Raw genomic sequence first — 15,115 nt, 5'->3', positions numbered from 1 at the left:
GTTATTTTACTCGACGATACATAGAAGTATAAGAAGAAGAAGAAGAAAAAACCCAAGAAGCGAATTGTCTTTTATTGCACGGCAATTACATGGCAGGGGGTTTGGTTTTCACACCGCTTGGAAACGATGCCTGCTGGCTGCATTACAATACAGCTCATTTATAACCGCTGTGAGTGATGGGGAGGATATGTAACCATCAGGGATGTGATGCTCCTCTAAGGGCTATCACTGCATTTACAAGGTTTTCTCAGGAGCATCAGAGCTGTTTAAATAACATCCTCCAAAGATTCCATTGCAGATTAAGCCTTTTGTCGCGTTGTCCAATAGCTGTCATTTTCCATTCTGCCCACTGAGAGCTAAACACCAGGCTTCCTCGACCTTTTAAACAGGCAGCACAATTGGATCTATTGACAATGCACACTATGGGGTCCACATGGACACACACGCGCACACACGCATCCGGGCACACGCTCACGCAAGCAACGCTGGTGGATTTTCAATCCCATTTTTTTGGCTGCTCGACATCTACGTGGCAAAAGATGCATTTGTTTTCATCATTCATCATTTTGATTTTACGAATTGTCTTCAATCATATTTTATCCACTTTATAAATACTTGCAGAGATGAAGAAACTCGGAGGTTTTGGCAACTGAAATACGTTCGTGTAAGTTGCATTTAAAGACATTGATTGTCATTAAAATTACTTTTGAAAAAACACGAAAAAAAAGCACGTGACGGTTATTTTTAGGATGGATCCGAGTCCTAAAACACATTCAACTAACTTTCTCATTCTTTCTGTTTTCATGAAGGACGAAAACAAATATAGTACTTTAATTCAAGTGACATGTGTGTACCTGTTAATGCAGCAGTAATGGAATGCTATGAATAACAAATTGCTAATAAATATACAGTCGTATAATAATAACAACTGAAGAAGTGATTAGAATCATCTTACATAACTGAAATAAGTTTAGCAATTTCCCAGGGGATTAACACAGTAACACAAATTGGGGCATTTGTAAATTGATTTAACTGGCTTCAGAGCTGAAACCATGGATGTTTTTAGCCATAGAGACAGATAACTGCTGCTCATTTGCAGGGCGTTTCCATATTGTGTGCCACGGAAACGTGACTGCGTCATGGCATACACGTGAGAAAGGTGAAATGTTACTTTATTTCCATTTATTTTCTGACATTTCACAGAACCTTTTGATTCCTGCCCCTTGACCGAGCAAGCGAGCGAGGGGGGTTCTGGGTGGCATGTTTTCTGCATGATCCTCCTCAACACGGATTGAGTGCAATTGTGAGGTCGAGCGTGAATGTGAGTGGGAAGGTGAATGGGATGGTGAGTTGGAGGGTGAGTGGGAGTGTGATGGGAGCGTGAGTGTGAGGACGAGCATGAGGATGAGCATGAGTTGGGAGGGTGAATGCGAGTTGGGAGGGCGAGTGTGAGTAGGAGAGTGAGTGGGAGGGTGAGCGTGAGGGCAATTAGGAGGGTGAGCATGAATGGAAGGGTGATCGTGAGTGGGAGGGCGAGTGGGAGGGTGAGTGGGAGGGCGATCGTGAGTGAGAGGGCGAGTGGGAGGGTGCGTTTGAGTGGGAGAGTGAGTGGGAGGGTGCGTGTGAGTGGGAGAGTGAGTGGGAGGGTGCGTGTGAGTGGGAGGGTGCGTGTGAGTGGGAGAGTGAGTGAGAGGGTGCGTGTGAGAGGGAGAGTGAGTGGGAGGGTGCGTGTGAGTGGGAGAGTGAGTGAGAGGGTGCGTGTGAGTGGGAGAGTGAGTGAGAGGGTGCGTGTGAGTGGGAGAGTGAGTGGGAGGGTGAGTGTGTCAGCACTCACCGTGAGAAGGTGTTGCGTGCGTAGTGCATGATGCTGTCAAAGTCGTACGACTCCCCCAAAGAGTCAACCTCCCCTGGCTCCATCTTCAGAAAGTTATACTCCTGCCCTGTGTGGACCAGCAAGCAATGAGTTCCAATATTCACAAGCCCCCAGTTAACTTTTCAATTCAATGTCCATCGCTAAGTCGTCAACTGATTACCTCATTTACAAGGGATGCCTAGTGATATCGCTGTAGTTACGTTGTCATAATATTACACATACCAGTTTTAAAATGTACGTTCTTTGGATATCGGAGTATGAACTGAAATGAGTAAACAGGCAGGCAGGAAATTAGACGGGTAGAATAATAAGGTATGTCAAACCCGACAACAGCTCAATGAGATATTGCATCTTTGGAAAGGGAGAAAATATGTTTAGATAAAACATGACCCTTGGGTTTTAAGATAAGACAGCATCTTGTTTAAATATTCTCACAAAGTACAAACTGTTTTGCACATTAAGTGGCCATGCCGAGGTTATAAACCTCACTGAACCTGCGCACCGGAATTGAACCTGGATGGTTGCCCACATCTGTAAACAAGATCCCAGCAACGTTGACTCCGTGCCTTACACACATAGCCATTACCGAGGAGCCTGAGTCACAGCGAACTCAATTTGTTAACGCGTACGCCCCCACACCATGCAAAGCATGCCCATGGCTCTGGGTGGATGGTGAATTCTAATCGTTTACTCCAATACAAGTATCTTGTGACACAAGGCCAAATTGTACATTATAATCCATGTTTCATTATAACAAAACCTATTTGTTATTAAACATCACCTGCTCACACATTCCTGTAATCAGTTTTCAACTTGCCCATTCACATTGAGCCGCGTGGCTCATTAAATGAAAAATGTTTAGTCCTTATTAAGATTAATTTTTACGTGATTGATTTTTTTGTTACAGCTCATATATTCAAGCATAAATTATGGACCTATTTGCATTACAAACAATATTTAGAAATCAAACAGACAAAACATATGCAAGCAATTTTACTCCACTGCTTCGGATCCTGAAACTGGCCGGATTCTCCAGTTGAGTAGTAGATGCCAGCAGATAGATAATGAGCCCACAGGACACGCGACTCCAGATGCACGGTCCTTCCCACCAGTGTTACAGGCTCGTTAACAAACCCGCCGAACGGTGACAATTCCACTGCCTTGAAAATGCCCCACGTCTTAGAAGTCACTTTATTTTACTGGCCACATGTCTCAGTCTTGCCTTTGGCACGACACTCAAAGCTGCCTTTATGGACCAGCAGTGGATTTTACAGGACAGTGCTAAACATTTGGACCCCCATTTACATTACACATTGCATAAACTCAACACATGCCGATAAAACTCCTTCTTCAGGTCAGTGTTGTTGACGTGTATAGAGTTTTTGTTATAGTGCTCATCTACCACGGCCAACGCCGTATCACAGTTTTATTCACGTTACACATTTCCGGCATTTGAATTTAACATCGAGTAGCTCATTTCCTCTGTTTAGCCACTCAGCATTAAGCTCCCATATTATCTTACGTAACGTAACATATACTTTTTGATTTAAAGCTTTCGTGACTGCAGTGATTCATATTCTTGGTTCTTTCGGTAAAGTCACGTTGAAGGGAAACAATAAAATAATAAAATATATAAAACAATAAAATTCTCACGACGTTTCGACTGCAGCACAAACAGTCATCATCACCTGACGTTGGTCACCTGATGATGACTGTGTTGCAGTCGAAACGTCGTGAGAATTTTATCGTTTTATATATTTTATTATTGTATTGTTTCCCTTCAACGTGACTTTACCGAAAGAACCAAGAATATGTAACATATACTCTTTGGGTCTTTCGGTATATATATGAATTCCTGCAGTCACGAAAGCTTTAAGTCAAGATTTAACGTTACATAGTAATGCAGTTTCCCCCTGCAGTGACAGGTGATAGGGCTGGTGGCCTCCGCGCGCTCACGTGAGAGGGTGATTGTTAGGCCTTCGCCGCACAGGCGTGGCACATGTGTGGCACAAGCGCCGCACTCTGTGTGCTGCCAGGCCACTGCCCTGCAAACGGCTTCAAAAACATGAGCAGCCCAGCCTCATCCCAAACCTCAACTCGTCTTTACATTGCTATTTGGAATTTAGGCTGCGACTCAAAACAAACAGTTACAAGTACTTGCAAACCATATCACAGAGACGCTGGTGTTAATTTTACGGCACGGAATTCCTTGTCAAACTTATTGTGCAGCACTGGGAATCAAACCATCACTCCCCGCGATGTTAACCCCCCAACCGGCAGGCTTCCCTAGCCGAGCTGCTTCGGAGGTTCATCTTGACCAGTGATCATTTTGTTAATGAAATTGGTGGCGAAAAAATTAATGAAGAGTAATTTTTACTCATTTTATTTTAGTCAGTGATGACTATGAGTGGATAAAAAATAAGGCAGCGTGCCGATGACTACGGCGGCCCACCAAGACCAACGTTGGACTCAAACGAAATGAAAGTAACTACGGTCCCGTACTGTTGTCTGAATGAAGATGCACACCGAGGTCATTCAGGACCGTGAATAGGGACTGCAGTGCATTGAGGAAGGCCACAACTGGCTGATTGTGGATGACCTGATCATATTTAAAAGGGGGGCAGGAATAGCTCAACCCCCTTCACGGGCACATTTAAAAGCGAACAGCGTTTCGCCTAAATGTTTGACTGCTTTAATCGACGAGACTAAGATAACTAATTCATGAAATCCACGGGCTAGGACTTGATGAATGCTGCACAGGTCGACGTCGACTCGACTAAGACCATGTCGAAACAAACACTCAATCGTGGAGTTGGCGAAACATCCAGAATATAGGACCACGGAGCTTGGTTGGACAATTGTTGGGACCGGATGTGGCTGAACTCCCCTCCTTGGCTGTGGTTTTCCCTTGCCTCCGTGCAAAAAAAGCCGTTCCAACATAATCGCACAGCGTTTCGAGATGCATTTGTGCATGAATGTCGCCATATACAAATAAAAACACCTAATAATATAAATATTTTTTTGACACGACCACCGCGCGGGCTCGGCGGCGCCCACCTGGCTGAATGTTCGCCTTGATGATGGTCACGTGGTCGTCCCGGTCGGGCCGCGTGTGCTCGTGCCAGAACCCGATCACGTGGCCCAGCTCGTGCACCACGATGCCGAACTTGTCGCAGTTCTTGCCGATGGAGATGGCCTGGGGACCGCCGCCTCGTCTCCCCACGTACGAGCAGCAGCTGCAGTCAGGAAAAGGCCGTGAAGCAGCACATCGCCAGTTGCATGCTCCTGCGTGAGTCTATGACACTGCCCTATCAGGATTTTTTTTATAAACTTTCAAGTTGCTTCCTCATGTCCTGCTGTGAGGTCCATAGCGTCCTCGACATGCACCGATACTCAAAGCCCCCCAAACAGTTGATTTGCTGGTTTCTTTGGCAAGATCATTTTAAAACGCGCGCACACTGGCAACGCATTGTTGTATGAAAGCAGGCAATCATGCGAACGTGCTTAAAACATTACCCGTAACAGCCAGTGGACCGGGCACTTTTCAAAATCGACATCAGCTGACTTGGCAACGAGAGGGGGGAGATTACCGCAATTAGGGGTGCAGCGCGCACGACACGCTGCACGGGGTCAACCGGACCGCGGAGGGCTCGGAGGCGCTGCAGAGACTTCGGCGCGTTTGGCAAACTGACCGTGGAGGGTGCACTGTTAGCCAGGTGCTCCAGCGGGGTTTTTTGCTCCAGGACCAGACATTTAACATGGGTGGAGACAAAGTAGTGTGGCGCCACGGGGCCTCGTGTTACGTGACACGGCCGTGTGGTTTGACCGATGTTTTTTTTATTTGCCTGTACAGTCTGTTCCACTATAACGCGGTAGTTTTATTACTGAAGAACACCGCTTTATGGCGAATTACTCAACAATCGAGATATTGCACTTCAAAATTAGGGTCAAAGGACTCAAATAATCTCATACAATATCTGTGGAGTATTATTCTGCTGGGACAGTGGTCATTAAATGGAGAGACTAGCATATACTTTATTCGCACTAAATCTCGGTATGCTGCCCTGTTGTAAATGGTCAGCACACTGAGACTTGCAATCCAGAAGTCATCGGCTCGATTTTACCTCCCGGTGCAATATTTTAAATAATGGGCACATTTATTCATTGCCCCGCCTGTGCCCACCGCAGCACAGTTGGGTTCACCGCAGCTCGCTCGTGATGGGGTAAAAAGTGTGGGTACTTCTCCCACGATATCCGGCAAAGAGGAGACCAACCAAGCTCTAGCACCACTCCATATAATGCAGGGCTGCACCCTTACCCTTTATTACTATGCCCCTGCCATGGAAATGTGTAATTTCCAAGACTGATTGAACGCAGCCAATGTATAATCAGAATCTGAATATTTATTTATCCTGAAGGAATGCGATGAGCCATAAAGCTCCGTTTCACAGATGTCCAACATTGGCAACCAAAGACATGGAGGGCACCTGAGAGAGTACGTCCACCGAGGAGATGGGCAATTAATCAACCCGTGTGCAGGTGCCGGGTGGATTGTCACATCGCAAGATCATGAGATACGGGGGGGTGGGGTGGGGGTGACTTGGAGAAGCCTTTATCCATTCGTGGATTAGATGTGGCTGATGATGATGATGACAGAAGTGGTTTTCAGTATCGATGTTTCTACAAACCTGTCTATAATCTATGCTAGATGCTCTACAGAGTTGTGTTCAATTAAGAGAATGACAATGGCCAAGGCTGGTTATCAGACATGGCCATTCGCTCGGTACATAGAGAAATGGGAAAACTAACGCAACAGGCCATTGTCAATGCATTATCCTATCCTGGACGATGACGAGGCCTCGGCTCGGCTGACATACTGGAACGAGACTATTATGTAACTGTTGGCTCGGAGGCCTGCCTGCTTCCGGTTGTATATCAAAGATAAACTATGAGCTGAGGTGGCCATGAATGTGAGCAAAATGTTGTTTTTTTTGTTATCTGTGCATTTCTTTTGCGCTGCGCCCCACAACGGGAGAATTCCCGCTGACATGCTTCTTGTAACGGCTCGTAACTTTGAGGGAAAGGCAGGCCGAGCGTCAGATGCCATGCTTGGCAACGATACACAGAGGCAACCCTGAGAGGCTGCCAAGAATGTTAATGGGGCCGAGCAACTTCCTAGTGCCAGCCAACGCATGCCCCCCCCCCCCTTCTTTGATCGCACTTCAAGGCAGAAACTTCACATGTAACTTTGATGCCCTCTCATTTACCCTGTTTCTGAACGGTCACAGATAAGAACATCCATGACGCGCGCTGAAAAATGGAAATATCAAGACACAATTCCGCCGTGAATGAGTGACGTGCCGCGAGTCGTTTATTTGACAAACACGTGTCTGAGAGTGTACACTCCCCGCGTGTTCTGCATTCCTTGTCCCGGAATAGATGTTTAAGCTTGAAATAAACTAAATTTAACTCCGTCTCCCACGTAATATGGAATAAGCGAGAACCTACTGCGTTGTGAAATCTTACGAGTGGGAAATGCGTTCCAGATGATGTAGATGTGCTTCACTTGCCACGTTGGCATTCAGTCGTACCAGGGCACTCATCACACTTTATCACAATAAATGTCGCGTGAAATAATATTAAGTTTTCAAGTTGTTTATGCGGCGCTGTACTTTTGGCATGGCCACATAAATCAGCAATGACTTCAAACGGAAACGCACCTCTCCCTAAAAACAAAACAACGTCCCCCAGCACCAGCGAGAGGGCAATGGCAGTGTTCATATCTGGTGTTGGTTGTTTTCTAACATTAAGGCTTCCATTCCGCCCATCGCAATGGTAGTGAGCGACCTTTAATAGCCGACAGTTTATCTGCCACGCGCAGTTAACATTCATCACACTGCGTGCGGAAGGGGGGGCGGGGGATCAGAGGCAATGCGAATACTCCGGTGTAAAATTGCATTTAATTATGATCTGTGGGCTACAGCAGGCATGAGAATATTAAAAAAAGCGGCAGCAGAATGCTGCGCTAATCACCGTGGCGCTATTCTGCATGTGGTTCTGTACCTGTCTCAGCATCTGTGCGGCGTGGGACAAAAATTCCTGAAACCCCCCCCCATCGCCCTGGTGTTCGCGCACTCTGCGGCTACCCCCGGCCCTGCTTGTATTCTTTATTTGGCTCCAACAGCTGTTTTTTAGTTCCAGCGGTCCAAAACAGACCTCATCCTATGTAAAAGGTTCGTAAATTTTGTTCCCCCCTTCTCCGTGATCACGGCGTCACACCTGGTTCTCTGAGGCGGGGGGCAGAATACAATAAATGTTTGGAGAAAACCTGACACCTATTCCAAAAAATATGTGCTTCGTAAACCTGCTGTACAGCTATTAGTACAGCAAGTGTATTGCCGATCTATCTGTATACATTGTGAGTGCGTTCCCCTTGTGAATGTGGATTTTTCCCTGAGTTTCCAAGGACACAGAGTTTCCAAGGAAACTCTGTTTCCTGCTACAAACACAAAATAAAATCGGACATCAAAGTGGCTAAACATCTCAAGCAGGACCCTCTGGGAAAAAAAAACGAAATATTCAGAATGCGTAGATTTTTTTTTTCCTTGGGTAAATAAACGACTACGTTCCCCAGCATGACACAGGACTGATATATTTTGAGATCGTGCCTGCACGGAGCTGCCCGGGCATATCAGGAGGTCACAGCACTGAGCCGGCACCACTGAGAGATCCTGAGTTCGAATCCAGGCAGCCGCTTGTGATTAAACTGGGTTCGCAAGGCTAGCGCGTTGACTGTCTCTCATCTGGCCACCAGCTGCACAAAAAAAGCCATCGCATTAAAAAAATGATTCTGCACCAATATTTGGCTAAATTCCAGCTGTGAGAACTAAAATATCCATTTGACTGTCATGTGATGAACATTACTCTCATATGCGGAACAGGTGGGAAATGTTTTCCAAATTCTGTCTGAACTAGAGGTCACTGGAGAGGATCTCAGACGTAGCAATGATGGTGCACACCTGTCATCCGGCACTTGTAGAGGGCAAGGTTTGAGGGCATCACGCAAATGTTGAGAAATCTCCTTACCCGTGTGCGTTTGAGGCGCCATACCTTTTCTCACCAGGAGAAAGCAGGACGCCTAAGTGTGGTTAATTTCCATCAACTCCCTTCCCTATGCTTCTCCCTCACATGCGTAGGTTTTCTCCGGGTGCTCCCTTTTCCTCTCACATGTATGGACACACCTCACTAATTTTTTTTTTAAAACATCTGAATATATAGAGAACCGCGGAGCGATTGTGAGATGCGATTTGCGTTCACGATGCTACGTAAAACTAAACATGATTATATTGTCTCTATAACACCTTCTTCTGCGTGCCATTATGTAACATGAAGGGTTGCACTGCACTGCTCGAGATCGAAATATCGAACATATTGGGTAACACTTTGCGGATTGCACAATGGGAATACAACATGATGGGGGGGGGGGGGGGGTCAGGGGTGGTGGAAGACAAAAATAAAAAAAAGATCACCGCTTCACTGCATCACTTAATGCTGGCTGACAACATTAACACGATTGGCTACGTATGGTGCAAAAGTTGTTCAACATACAACAACAACAACTGCCGTTCGCCACTAAGTGGTGGTGACGTCACCACGTCACCTGTGCCAGGCTATGTGCACGTTGAGGCCACGTGAAGGGCCAACATACACACACACAAACACGAGTATAATACCTGAAGTGCGCATTAAAATACCACCAAGGATGCAGCGCAGCCTCACCCGCACGGCCGGTACGTGAAGACGATGTAACTCTCCTCGTCAGTCCTCTCGATGAACGTCACGCACGTGTGTTTCTCCCAGTGACGCATGGCTTGCCGGAACATGGCCTTCTGGCTGCCTGTGGGAGGGGGGCAGGCACGTGCAAAGTTCAACGGCGAGGCAAAGTGCACGTCTCGGGGCGCGCAATCTGCCTTCTCTCCGAGACCTTTTTACATTAACCGCGAGGCTTGACAATCAATCAGCGGTGGAAGCGGAGCGGCGACGTACCCTCGGCTGCGCTCTCATAATGCTCGCCGATCGCGGTGATTAATTCCACGAGACCACACGGTTGCCAAGTCGCAATCAATTTGGTGCATTTGACAAAGTATCCCTGAATAAATGACAGAGACAAATGTGGACATTTTGTAAAAAAAAAAGGGATTAAGCGAGCGAGTACCCGGCTGACACTTATTCCCTAAACAAACACTGTACAGAGCTGAGGTGACAGATTGAAACTTACATCGTTGAAATTTTTACATTGCTGAAAAATGTCAAATGAGACAAAAGTATGCACAGTTATGGAGCATGCAGTACTGCGTTTGCATTGACAGCTCAAATGTTGCCCTTCGATTATACGTGTGCACCCACTTCCATCACAGCAGTTGCAATGCCCTTGACAGCATCGACAAAGCCACATGACCTCATCTCAGCCAATTCAGCAACAATCAAGTCCCTTTTACAAACAAGCAAAGTTACCTGAAGCGGTAGATACTGCGTTTCAGGCTGTGAACAAAATAAATGTTTGGTAGAATTTTAGGAGATCCGTGTTTTGGCGGCGCGGGCGAGTCAAGGCCCGGTTTCATTTGCTCCTCTACCCGCTGCCAACGTGTCTCGCCGTGACATTGGCGTTGCAGTTCACGCTTGTCGCGACACAAAAAACAAATCCGGAAGGTGCCCCCCCCCCACGCAACGTGGCCCCCTCCCCTCCCGTTCGCGGCGAAGGATCACTCGAGAGTTGCGCCGAGAGTCAGATCTACCGAGCCCTCTGCCTGAGGAGGCAATGTCTGCCCCTTCATTTTGGAAACTGTGGTCACGAGTATTTTTATAGCAACGTTAAAAAAAACACACACAGGGGTATTGTATTGTTGCCGTTATCATGCGAACGTCAGCAGCCTCAGACAGAACCGCGAGTGGTCGCGTAACACAATTGACACTGAACCACATAACTAAAGAGAGTGAAACCCATTCTAATTGGTGAATGTTTTAAAGCCCCAGAGGTAAACAAAATCATGGGAAAATCTGCTTGCTTTTCATTAGCACCACTGCAGGCCGGCTGACCTCTGCTCTGTAGATGCGGCGGAGCAATGTGTGTGCGTACGTTCAACCAGAGAAGTCCTCATTATACTTCATTACGGACAAATGTAACCACTCGAGGGGATATTCCCAGGACTGGTCATGCTAATTATTGCCAGGCCGTTGTCAACATTCACAATGGAAATCGTTTTTTTAAGTTTTCAGTCCGTCTTGTAGATACAAACCACATGGGAAAGATTACTGGTTCTACAAACAAACACGTTCGTCCAGTCCGAGAGGGTGAGCGGACAAGCGGTCGAGCGGGTGCTTAAAGACATCTCTGCAAAGAAGTGAGTAACTGACACAAATATGCTGTGGCATGGAGGAGAGTCATATGTTTAACTCGCAAAGGCTATTTTAATGCAGGGAATTTATATCAGCTGCAAAAAAAATCACGCCAAACACATTCTGAACTTCATCTGCTGACAACAGCTGTCCCTGCCTCCAGTTGTCTGGCCCGCCTCGCCAAAGCCACAGGCTATAAGCAGGGGCTGGCATTTCCAGGGTTCGGAGGAAAACAAAGAAGCAAACGAATGTTGACTCTTTACTTGCCATTTGCGCAACACACAGGGTAGCATTACTTTCATCGTGGCATCGGTTCGGCAACATTTTAATGATGCACCGATTTTGCCGAAGGATCTATTAACCAATTAAAACCTATTGTGACGGTCAAGACACATGTGGGAAAATGTTTCAATTATTTCTCACGTGTGAATTATACGTGAATGATAAGCTCATGTTACTCTTCGGCTCATAGAATGTGACGAACACATTGACAACATTAATACGTTCTTCAATCGAATTGTGCCACAAATAATGACAATTCAAAACTTTTTTGGGGTGGGAGGGATCCTTTGTATCATTAACAAGAGAGACATTGGTAACCGCAGCCATGTTCATAATAATTTTCAGTATTTTGTAAATCCACTGCTGGATGAGCTGTGTTAGCTACGTTGGTCATATTTCCACCTGCGTAGTGTTAGCTGTGGCAGAGAATTGAACTCGGGTCATAGAGTTCCTCGCACAATGTGCAAACTGCTTCAGCGCCGTTCCCCCGCGAGGTATGATTGCCACTGTTATTCGAGTGTAATATTAAAAAGTCTCTCGCTCCCATTATAATGATGGGGGCAGTGTTAATGTCCAATGGCAACCTTGAGCAAGTGGTGGAAATCTCACATTCAAATGGCAATATAACCCTATATAATATTACCCCTCTATAACCACTGTTGGATCCCCACAAATTAGGTCTACTGTGGCACATAATGGCCCATTCTTATTCACCAAGTCAAAACACCTTTAAATTCAACATCAAGACAAGCGGGACTTTGGTCGTTTCTGACAATTAAAATATCAAATGGTTTCCCACTCAATCGAGCATGGGGTAGCATTCGTCTCCTGATCACAGCCCTGAAACCAGTGGTAGAAACCTCCTCCACCTTCCCACTAAAAAAGTCAGGTTCAACCACAGGACAGCCACTGCTGCCTTCACCACAAAGAGTTTTCCCGTGTTATTGACCACAGGAGGGATGGAGTGCTGGGTCGGCCCTTGACCGGCATTTGAACCCGTATCTTTGCGATGTGAGCCTTGCGCTCTCACCCTTGACAAACTTCACACCGGTAGCCATACGAGTGGCTCCCAACAACGGCAAGAACCAAAAACATCCAGAGTGACGCGTTGCCTAAAACCTGTCTGACAGAGAAACTATTATTGCGCTCTTTTGTTCATTGATTTAAATCAATTCAATTTTGCCCGAAGCTCAGTTTTTCACGGACAATGGGATGTCCAATTTGATTGAAGAGAACAACCGAGACGTTAAAAGTCCCAACACTAGGACTATGAATGTCCCTTAACAGATTTCCCTCGACGACGTCCTGGCAAAACCAGGACAGGTCCCATCCCCTTGAGGTTTATAAAGTTTACTTCTGGGTCGCGTGTGGCTCGGCCGCTGCATGGAAAGGGGCGATTCTCCCGGTGTGAGGACGTCGGTAGCGCTTCGCTGAGTGTCGCCGCGAGCGTGGCTCCTCTCACCCGTGAAGTTTCCCCCGACGATGTACGGGATGACTCCTCCGGGCCAGATCCGCTCCGACCTCGCCGTGGCCGCTCGTGGGGCTCTGCTCCGAAACCTCCGCTTGGCGGCTGCAACAACAACAGCAGCAGCAGCAGCAACACAAGACTGACAATTAATAAAGCATTGTTAACACCAGTGCACATAGGACCACACTGCCCAGAAGGCACTCGATCCCATCCGACATTGGAGGCGATGCCGGGGGTTGAGCCTTGATAGTGCTAGGATCTGGTGACCACCACCACCACCACCACCACGGCAAAAACAGGTGCAGTAGGAGTTGTAGGCAGCAGAGGGCAGTGCAGTTGTTCTTCACTCCCAACGTCCACAAAACTGCACTGACCAGCGTGCTGAAGTGTGGTCGATAACTCTCTCTGCCTGTACGACGTGGGGGAGGTCCTCATCCAGCAGTGAATGAACAAATTGGGCTTTATGTGTGCATTTCAATAACAGCATATTGCCTGCTATTAAAAAAAACAAGCAAACATTGGATGCATATTTGTCAAAAAATGTATGACTTTGATGTTCAATAATTTTCATGGAGGACTAGTCACTCTATGGAATGAGCAATGTCGATATCCCACAAATTGCTACCTATTTTATTGACCTCAGAGGGAGTATGAGTCAATCCCTGACCAAGGTATGAACCTGCAAGTTTTAGATTTTGAGTCAGACCTCTGCCAACAGCAGCAGCAGCCAGAATAATTTAAGAATAATTTGAAACGTTGCAGCACTTTCCTTTCATAGCCAAGCTGATTTTTGAGTTTGCGGACTTTAAATACAAGGCAACACAGTCAAGCCTCTGGGTCAGGTGACGAGAATTTCATAGCTCGATTCCCATCACTGTCTGGTAATGTGTACACGTGATTTAACAGAGTGCCGTGAGTTTCAAGTGGATGTTAAAGATTATATTATATCATGTATAACAAGGTCAGGACACAGGTTATACCCTTTAAATACAAAGGTTATACCTGTGTCCTAAAATAATCCACCCATAAAAAGAAATCAAATTGAAACCTATATCAATGGACCCTATTTACATTAAATTACCTTAACTTATGTGCCTTTTGGCGTCCTTTGGTCTAACACCGCTTGAGACGAGGCTCAAAAGAAAGCTGTCTCTGGTGTGGACCAATTAGTTTCAAGGACTATGCATATATTATCAGAGTATGTTTTTTGTTTGCATTCTGACCACAAGCATTGTGGTTAATGCAGACATGATTCCTTGTAAAAGGTTTTAGTTTGGTGTTTAAACATCTTAACACCTGTTTTGTTGCCAGAAAAAAGGGGAAAACATTATCTTATGGGCTGAAATTCCTTAACAGCTGTATTAGTTTTATCTGTAACATTAATTTTGTAACATTCATAGAGCACTTGAAATACAATCCCACAATCACAAGGTCGTAAGTTAAAATCCAGATCAGTGAATGACTCAACCCATAATCTTTCCAGGATCTACAAAATAAGTTATATATTGTGGGAAGTGAAGTAGCCTTATTATTATGAATAGACTGGCACCACCATGCGAATGTAGATATTCAATGGCTATGCGAACTCATTCAATAACTGAGCATGTAGATGCTTTAATACTGACTTTGATATCAGACACATAGAATTGGGAACCATTATAACTCGCTAATTTCTATCACAGAGGTGAAATACAATCAATTGTAAGGGTTAAATAAAATTGAACATAGATTAGCATGTAGGAGTCTTTACATACCTTTAACATCTTATTTTCCAAAAAATAGTACTTCTGCTCACACAAAGGTGTACTGTACGTTTACCTACAGGTACGTAAATAATACGATACGTAAATAATACGATGAAGAAAAAACATATATAATATGATGACGGAGCTTCTAACAATCCCATACCTGGGTGAGTCTCATTTATTATAGCAGATAAGATCGATCGTCGCGTCTGCAAGGGAGACCCGGAGATGTGAGATAGAATTAAGAATTACATTATTTTACTTCAACATTTTTTTGTAATTTGCAGTTAACCACACAACGATCTATCCTCATGAATTATGTCATATGATCTTTAAGCTCCAACTTACAGC

General features: G+C 45.6%; 1 protein-coding gene across 3 annotated transcripts in view; it reads right to left on the bottom strand.

Annotated features, from left to right (window-relative positions):
- TLL2 (tolloid like 2) overlaps nucleotides 1-15,115 on the bottom strand; it is a 164,319-nt gene that overhangs the window by 77,817 nt on the left and 71,387 nt on the right. For all 3 annotated transcript variants that reach the window (XM_032949702.2, XM_032949704.2, XM_076065654.1), the window contains 4 exons: nucleotides 13,014-13,121; nucleotides 9,653-9,770; nucleotides 4,931-5,109; nucleotides 1,835-1,940 (listed from right to left, as the gene is read on the bottom strand). In XM_032949702.2, the coding sequence (XP_032805593.1) occupies nucleotides 1,835-1,940; nucleotides 4,931-5,109; nucleotides 9,653-9,770; nucleotides 13,014-13,121 (511 nt within the window). The remainder of the gene's footprint in view (nucleotides 1-1,834; nucleotides 1,941-4,930; nucleotides 5,110-9,652; nucleotides 9,771-13,013; nucleotides 13,122-15,115) is intronic.

Source organism: Petromyzon marinus, chromosome 8 (genome assembly GCF_048934315.1).
Source record: "Petromyzon marinus isolate PM22_M1 ecotype Great Lakes invasive population chromosome 8, UKy_Petmar_22M1.pri1.0, whole genome shotgun sequence".
NCBI classification, from domain to species: Eukaryota; Metazoa; Chordata; class Hyperoartia; order Petromyzontiformes; family Petromyzontidae; genus Petromyzon; species Petromyzon marinus.
The sequence above is the reverse complement of the archived record's forward strand: the minus strand, read 5'-3'. Positions and strand labels throughout refer to the sequence as shown.